This window comes from Rhinopithecus roxellana, chromosome 2 (assembly GCF_007565055.1).
Source record: "Rhinopithecus roxellana isolate Shanxi Qingling chromosome 2, ASM756505v1, whole genome shotgun sequence".
NCBI classification, from domain to species: Eukaryota; Metazoa; Chordata; class Mammalia; order Primates; family Cercopithecidae; genus Rhinopithecus; species Rhinopithecus roxellana.
Genome location: NC_044550.1, coordinates 132709192 through 132718075, shown reverse-complemented (window position 1 = coordinate 132718075; position 8884 = coordinate 132709192). Strand labels below are relative to the sequence as shown.

At 44.3% G+C, this 8884-nt stretch overlaps 1 protein-coding gene across 1 annotated transcript; it reads left to right on the top strand.

Moving 5' to 3' along the window:
- Positions 1 to 4005: 4005 nt before the first annotated feature.
- MRFAP1L1 (Morf4 family associated protein 1 like 1) lies at positions 4006 to 6228 on the top strand. The gene is made up of 2 exons (XM_010370038.1): positions 4006 to 4712; positions 5292 to 6228. Exon 1 carries the CDS (start codon positions 4314 to 4316, stop codon positions 4695 to 4697), a length of 384 nt encoding a protein of 127 aa, XP_010368340.1. The 5' UTR covers positions 4006 to 4313; the 3' UTR covers positions 4698 to 4712; positions 5292 to 6228.
- The last annotated feature ends 2656 nt before the right edge of the window (positions 6229 to 8884 follow it).

Here is an 8884-nt window from a genome sequence, read left to right as displayed (position 1 = left end):
GTAATCCCCAGTGTTGGAGCTGGAGCCTGCTGGTAGTTGACTGGATCATGGGGACAGATTTCTCATGAATGGTTTAGCACCATCCCCTTTGTATTGCTCTTGTGAGCAGTGAGTTCTCATGAGATCTAGTCATTTAACCTGTGTGGCACCTCCTCCCACCTCTTGCTCCTGCTTTGGTCATGTGACATGCCTGCTCTCCCTTTGCCTTCTGCCATGATTGTAAGTTTCCTGAAGCCTCCCTAGAAGCCAAGCAGATGCCAGCACCATGCTTCCTGTACAGCCTGCAGAACCCTTAGCCAATTAAGCCTTTTTCCTTCATAAATTACCCAGTCTCAGATATTCCTTTATAGCAATGTGAGAACAGCTTAACACAGTGATGGTATCAGGAGATTGGGCCTTTGGGAAGTGATCTGGTCATGGGGTCAGAACCCTCATGAATGTGACTAGTACCCTTATAAAGGATATAAGGCTAGCTGCAGTGGTTCATGCCTGTAATCTCAACACTTTGGAAGGAAGAGGCAGGAAAATTGTTTGAGGCCAGGGGTTTGAGACTAGCCTGGGTAACATAGCAAGACCCCCGTCTCTACAAAAAACAAATTTGTTTAAGCTGGGTGTGGTGCCATGTGCCTGTAGTCCCAGCTACTCAGGAGGTAGAGGCTGGAGGATCATTTGAGCTCAGGAGTTTGAGGCAGTGAGCTATGCTCACTCCACTGCACTTTAGCCTGTGCAAAAGAGCAAGACTTTGTTTATAAGTAAATACACAAAAGATGTATAAGAGGGCTGGGTGCAGTGGCTCATGCCTGTATTCCCAGCACTTTGGGAGGCTGGGGCGGGTGGATCACCTGAGGTCAGGAGTTCGAGACAAGCTTGGCCAACATGGTGAAACCCCATCTCTACTAATAATACAAAAATTAGCTGGGTGTGGTGGCAGGCACCTGTAATCCCAGCCACTCAGGAGGCTGAGGCAGGAGAATTGCTTGAACCTTGGAGGCAGAGGTTTCAGTGAGCAGAGACTGCATCATTGCACTCCAGCCTGGGCGACAAGAGTGAAACTCCATCTCCAAAAGAAAAGAAAAAAAAAAAAAAAAAGACGTATAAGAGAGACCCCTTGCTCCTTCCATCCTCTGAGGACACAGCAAGAAGGAACCGTTTATGAACCAAAATACTAGTTCTAACCAGACAGAATCTACTAGCACTTTGATCTTGGACTTCTCATCCCCCAGAACTGTGAGAAATAAATTTCTTTTATAAGCTGGCCACCTTATGGTATTTTGTTAGAGCAGCCTAAATGCACTACGACAGATAATAAATATTTTAAAGCTGCTAAATGTTGGGGTAACTGGTTATGCAGTAATAAACTATTGAAGGAAAATGCTACCATTTATTCATTTTATTTATTTATTCTCCTGTTGATGAACATTTGAGTTGTTTTAACTTTGGGGCTATTATAATAAAGCTGCTATGAATATTCTTGTATATGTATTTTTATAAACAATTGCACTCAAACTCTCTTAAGTGTATAACAAGGTGTCAATTTGCTAGAACATAGGATTGGTATATGTTTAATCTTGGGTAGATACTGCCAAATAGTTTTCCAAAATTATTGTAACAACTTACATTCCCATTTTTATGGGCTGAATATGTGTCCCCCAATATTTTTATGTTGAAGCCCTAACTCCCAGTGTGGCTGTACTTGGAGTAAAACAGTAAGTAAGGTTAAATAAGGTCATACAAGTGGGGGCATGATCCTATAGCTTCATGTTCTTATAAGAAGAGACACAAGAGAGCACTCCTTCCTGTACCCCACAACACTGCATGCACAAAGAAGAGATCATGTGAGGACTGCAGCAGGAAGGCGGCCATCTGCAATTCAGGAAGAGAGCCCTCACCTCCAGAAACCAAATTTGCTGGCACCTTAATCATGGACTTCTGGCCTCTAGAACTGTGAGAAGATAAATGTCTGTGTTTAAGCCACCCAGTCTATAGTATTTTGTTATGGTGTCCAGACTAGACTAAGACATCCATCAAGAATGTATAAGAGTTCCGGTTGTTCCACATCTTCCCCAATACTTGGTATTGTCAGTATTTTAAATTTTAGTCATTCTAGTGGACGTACAGTGCTTCCTCGTTGTGCTTTCTAATCTGCATTTCCACGTTGAATCATGAAGTTGAAAACCTCTACATGGCCGGGTGCGGTGGCTCAAGCCTGTAATCCCAGCACTTTGGGAGGCCGAGACGGGTGGATCACAAGGTCAGGAGATCGAGACCATCCTGGCTAACACGGTGAAACCCCGTCTCTACTAAAAAATACAAAAAACTAGCCGGGCGAGGTGGCGGGCGCCTGTAGTCCCAGCTACTCGGGAGGCTGAGGCAGGAGAATGGCGTAAACCCGGGAGGCGGAGCTTGCAGTGAGCTGAGATCCGGCCACTGCACTCCAGCTTGGGCGACAGAGCAAGACTCCGTCTCAAAAAAAAAAAAAAAAAAGAAAACCTCTTCATATACTTATTGGCCATTTGGATATTCTCTTTTGTTAAAGTGCCAGCCTATGTCTTTTGCCTGTTTTACAATTTTGTCTTTTCCTTCTTGATCTGTAGGAGTTCTCAATATATTCTGCATATGAGTCAAACATCTTCTTTCACGGTGCCTTGCTCTTTCCCTCTTAATTTTCTTTTGATGAACATCTGCTAGAATGTTGGTGGTTGCAAAACTGTTTTGCACACGTCATCTTACAAATCCCTCTTCCCACTGACAGATATTCAGGCTGGGGCCATTGGTCTTTATCAGACTGGAAAACTGAAGTTCTGATCTGTGGCACTTGTGTAAGAAGGATCCCCCCTCTACACACACTCATGTTACTACTAGTGTGGCACTGGGTGACTAAGCCTAGCAATAGACTTCTTCCATTCCACAATGGCATTAGGTTGGTGATCAAAACGTATTGATGATCAACGCCACATTTACTAGGTCCCTGCTCATTTTCAGGTCTTGTGTGTGGAAGGACATAAAGGTGACCAAGACCAGAACCTGTCCCCAAACAGCCTCCAGTCTGGTAGAGACACTTAGGTACTAGAGAATTCCTCTCTCTAAAGCATTCTCTAAGGCCCTGCTTGACGCCAGGCTGACAGGAAGGGCGGAGGACAGAACTGAAACAGAAGTTGCCCTTTACCTTGAGGACCTTACAGACTCTGAAGAGAGACCAAAAACCATGGGCCAGAACCACCCAAGGCAGCGAGAGAAATTCCCTCCAGAACAAAAGTATGAGCCAGGGGTGGGGAGGACAGAGGGACGAGTTCCATTCTAGAACACTGAGCAGGGACTGTGGACCCACATTGCTTTGAGCTCAAATTACGACTTTTAGCCCGGTTTTTACTTCTCTTATAGGTTCGTTGTGAGGGCTAAGTGAATTTATATAAATTAATCCAAGCGGCCGGGCACAGTGGCTCAAGCCTGTAATCCCAGCACTTTGGGAGGCTGAGACGGGTTAGGTTTAACGACGTCAGGAGATCGAGACCATCCTGGCTAACACGGTGAAACCCCGTCTCTACTAAAAAAAAAAATACAAAAAAACTAGCCGGGCGTGGTGGCGGGCGCCTGTAGTCCCAGCTACTCGGGAGGCTGAGGCAGGAGAATGGCGTAAACCCGGGAGGTGGAGCTTGCAGTGAACTGAGATCCGGCCACTGCACTCCAGCCTGGGCGACAGAGCGAGACTCCGTTTCAAAAAAAAAATTAATCCAAGCTTCTGCATGCTTAGATAGTAAGCGCTGTAAACGCCAGCCAGTCTTATTCAAATATGGGGAAGGGAGGGTCATTTTTACTTTAAAAAATAATAATAAAAGTAAAACCCCTCTGAAGGGAAGCTTTAGAGGAAGACACGAACAAACCTGCCGCCACCAATCTAAATTAGAGAAGAGGGCGAGGCGGGGCGCCGGGAAGCTGACTGGAATGGCCATGCGCGCGCCCGAGACCCCTTTACGTGCGCGCGCCCGCTACTGGGGCTTGCCGAAGGCGTGACCGTAAAGGGGGCCCGGCTCTGTCGTGAAAGGGCCGCAAAAAGGCCGAGGGCGAGTTGACGGCTGCGACTCCATTTCGTAGGTCGCTTTGCTGTGTCCCTCCACGGTGATTCTTCCCACGGAGTTCTAAAGCTAAAGGCTTACAATTAAAAGGAAGAAAAAAAATTAAAGATAATTCGGGAGTACTATTGACAAAACGTGTGGGTCGCTCAGCCTCCAGCAATAACTGCTGATCTCCAGTCCCTGGGGGGTTCCGGTAAGAAGAACGCCCCTCCTGCGGTACTGAAGAAGCGGCAGGAGGAGATGCGGCCCCTGGACATAGACGAGGTGGAAGCGCCTGAGGAAGTAGAGGTGCTGGAGCCGGAGGAGGATTTCGAGCAGTTCCTGCTCCCGGTCATCAACGAGATGCGCGAGGACATCGCGTCTCTTATACGCGAGCACGGGCGGGCGTACCTGCGGACCAGGAGCAAGCTGTGGGAGATGGACAATATGCTTATCCAGATCAAAACGCAGGTGGAGGCCTCGGAGGAGAGCGCCCTCAATCACGTGCAGCACCCAAGTGGCGAAGCCGACGAGAGAGTGTCGGAGTTGTGCGAGAAGGCTGAGGAGAAAGCCAAGGAGATTGCGAAGATGGCAGAGATGCTGGTCGAGCTCGTCTGGCGAATAGAGAGAAGCGAGTCTTCTTGAAGGAGGAGATCGGCGGTAAGGTCGGAAACTAGCGGGAGCTTGGATGGAACTCAGTAGTCGCCCTAAGCATGGTTAAACCGCGCCCTGTAAAAAGTTATGTTCTAGGCTTGCATCCCCCATTTTATTGCATCAAAAATTGAGCATTGGGAACAAAGTTGGGGTCAAGAGGAAAGAATGCGTGCTGGTTTTGTTAAGTGTTAGTATACCGTTTTTTTGTGGCCTCTCCCTCCCACACTGGTAATTGGAGAAAAATAAAAGTAACTTCGGGTTTGTTTCTGTGAAACGTAAGTCATTTCTAATAGGGCAGTCGCCAGAAGTAGACTTGTCTAGGCACTAAGGGAGTTTGGGGAAAGCCACAGAAGACGTAGGCTGTGGAGCACAATGGAACGCAGGCTGAGAACGCAGGGAAAGAAAGAGTAAAGCCAGAGGCCATTACCTGAAATTTCCAGACGGTTCTATGAGACAGGTATGTCAGAGGACCGTGTCTCAAAGAAGTGGCATTCTTCTGGGTGGTTCACATTTATTTTTAACATCAAGATATGGAACTTTGAGAGTCAATGTCTTCATGGTAAATTTCTCCCAATTGTGCTTTAGGTTCACAGCTGAGGACTGTAGTCAACTGGTAAGGATGAACTGACACCTTGAGGAAACTGAAACAGCTTGTCATTTTCTGTTTTGTTTTTGTATGTTTTTTACCCCCATGTAACAGTCTCCCTTATGGTCAGTGATTGATGACCTCTATATAGATTTAGATCATCAAATGTGTTTGGTTCTGGAAATACAACTTTTGTCGAAGAAATACTTTCATAAGAGAAATGGGGCTTAATTAAGTTGTTTTTGTGGTCACATTTATTCTTGTTACTTCGCTGTGCTTTTGAAATGTTGGGCATGGCCTTGTATTTTGCTGTTACCTTTGTGACCTGATCGTTTTTTGGAACACGTCAAGACTTGGGATCAGAATCTTCCAACTTTAGAGGTGCAGTGGAAGACACTACGCTGCCTGGTTGAGCCTGGTGAAGAATGTATTAATGAGACTGCTTTGCATAAAGCTGGGAAGAACGAGAAGACAGTTGGAGATGGAAGGTGGTTTTGTATATATTTTGGAACTTTAGTTCCTCTGTGAGATGAAAGAGGAGAGCTATGTTTTGTGGCACATTGTCTGATATATATTGTGTAACCTGTCAGGTGAGTTGATTTAGACAACATAGCTGACCTTTTATGACAAGGCAGTTTGATTAGGAACTGCTGTAATACCCTCACACATTACAGGGGCATCAGAGAATGGCATCGAAGAGACAGTCTACAAAGAGTTTTAAGAGGCCAGAGAAAGGAAAAGACATTATCAGGGCCTGGAAAGTCTGTTCCAGTTCATCAGGGTAGTAGAGCTGTCAGATTGGAGGTCAAAGTCAAACATATAGTAAGTATTAATTTGCCTTGAAAAACAAAGACCTAAAAAGCCTTTTTTAAAAAATAAATTTTTTGTTCACATGACCAAAGCCCCTCCTGTGTGTGTTAATAAAAGAATCATAAATAAATCTTTTTGAAATGGATGTTCTTCACTGAGTGTCATCAAATGGGGTTGAACTGCTTGTAGTTAAAGGCTCTTGATAAGCCTTTAACTGAGGGAGAATTATTTCTGGAAGGTGCTATGGAGATGAGCTGACAGAACACTCAGTCCTGAAGAAAAAAACTTTTCGGCCATCCTCTGGGCCAAGCCCCTGCTTTTCAGCAGCAGAAGTGTGTTTAGTCAACCAGTGGGAATGTAACGTGCCTCGTATCCTATCCAAGGCACTAGGAACATAAAGGTGAGACATGGATGGGGCGAAGGTGTGGGACAGAAACGGAAACAAGAAACTGCGATATAGAGTGCGTGGATATCATGTGGGAGCCCTGAGGAGGGAGTCACTCTTAGTAGGGAAGTGTGTGAATTCAGAGCAGGTGACTTACCTGGGCCTGAAAAGTAGAAATGAATGAAGACATATAAGGCATAGGGATCAAAGTGAGCCAAAGCCTTTCGAGATCCAGCACTGGGGAGACGGCCAGTGAGCTGGATGTTAAGGAGCGTGGAGGGGGTTGTGGGAGACAGAGTGAAATTGGCAGGCAGGGCCAAGAGATCTTCGTTAAGGAATTAGTTCATCTTCATAAACCTGTACTTCAGTGAGGTTTCTTCACCCTGGAATGTTTTCTCACAGAGTGCTAATGGATGCTCAGAGCCATAGCGTAGGCATGGTACAGTTTCCAGAATTACTAAATCTAATTTAATAAAAATAGATACATGATCGTAATAAGCTCAGATACACGTTTTGGATTAATGAGTAAAATAGGCATTTTAAAAATCAAGTACCTGAGCACAGAAAAATCACAGAAGCTGTTTCCGGCTTTGTTGTGATATCTAAGATCCTTGCTCACGTGCCTGCCTGTCTGGGTTCTTCGGTAAAAACGAGAAGTACGGCTGGGGAGCCATAATTTCTGATAATCAGGGGAATGGCTGTCACATCTGTAGTTTAGAAAGATTACCCAAGACTGGGTATGGATTAATGTGAGTGTGGGCTATAAGATAGCGGCAGGTGCAGAAGTAGAGATGGGATGTGAGGGCCTGAACTGGGGCAGAATGAGTGGGAAGGACCAGCTAGGCTTTTCTGGAGCCAAGACTTGATGTCTTTCTGTATCAGTCAACTAGACTAAACTGCTATAACAGTTCACCCCAAAGCTTTAGTGGCTTGCAACACCTGAGGATTTTTTTTTTTCTTATTCATATTGATCTATTAATACATTGTAGGTGAGTTGTTCCATATTACTTCCAGGAGCTGGCTGAAGGAGCAGCGGCTCTTTGGGATATTGTGGATCTTGATTGCGAAAGCTGTTATTTACAAGGTACCTGATAGATTTAAATGCTTTGGGGGTGAAAAAGCTGAGTCCTATATATACACACTCATAGACACACACACATACTGTATATGTGCTATATGCATACACGTGTGCATATATACTATGTATATGTATGTTTTTCCCCTCGATTAACTGACCATAGATTATATTCATACATAGGATTGCATTTCATCTCTTCAGTATCCTAGGGTTTTTTTTTTTTTTCCTAAGTCTCCTTCAAATTTAGAGCCTAAAGAGTGTTCTGAATCATTTTTGAGCCTTGACTCTTAGGCAGAGCACTGTAGTGACAGGCTAATTGTCTTAACCCATGCTGTGATGAAAAAATAATTTAGAGATGTTGAGAGTTTTGTCTGGATTTCCTATTTAACGTACACATTTTCCTTTCATTGAATGATATATCAGTGGGATTTTAACAACTTCAAAGTCATCTAGAAAATTTGGATTGGCTTCTGTTAGTAGCTCTGAAAGTCATTGGTCTGTCTTGTGTGAGTCATTCACGCCCAACCTCCCCTTGCTTTAAAATCTGAAATTCTGTGCTTTCTTCCAAAAGACTGGGCAAATTCTTTAACCTTCACTTTCATCGGCTGGCTAGCGATGGCTGAGTCTTCAATAATGCTTTGTTTGACTGCTTCATCCCAGAGTTTTGTGTTTTCTGAAAATATTTTTAATGTGCAATATCCATATGGCTCCCTGTGCCACTTTTCTAGTCTTTGCTCAGATGTTATAATACCAGAGAGGTCTTCCCATGCCACTCTTTTTAAAATAGCACTGCCATTCTCTATTATTCTCTGTCTTATTTGATTTTTCTTTTCCTTAGTTATTGTGTGATTGTTTGTGCATTTTCTGACTTCTCTCTGTAGAATATCAGCCCCTTGAGGGCAGAGACTTTATTCACTGCTGAATTCCTAGCACTTAGAGCAGTGCCTGGCACTTGGTTGGTACCTAATACTCATTGAATAAGTGCCAATTAAGTTAACTTAATTTTGTCAGCTACCAATGCAATTAACTCAGGTGAATTTTCTGAGCCAGAAACTTTAGTGTCATTCTTAATGCCCCTCCTCAGCAATCCCCTCTCCATCCCTTCTGGCACTATAGCATGTTGGTTCTGCCTAGAATACACCTTAGATTCATCTACCTTCCTTCCTACTCCAAGCCACTAGTGTGACAGTCTCCTAACTGGCCTTGTAACTTTCAGTTTTATTCCAATCCTCCTTCACAAAGTAGCTAGAGTGAATTAAGTTATGGCAAGTCCCTGCTTGAAACTCTTAAATTTTTTTTTTTTTTTTTGCCACAGATGT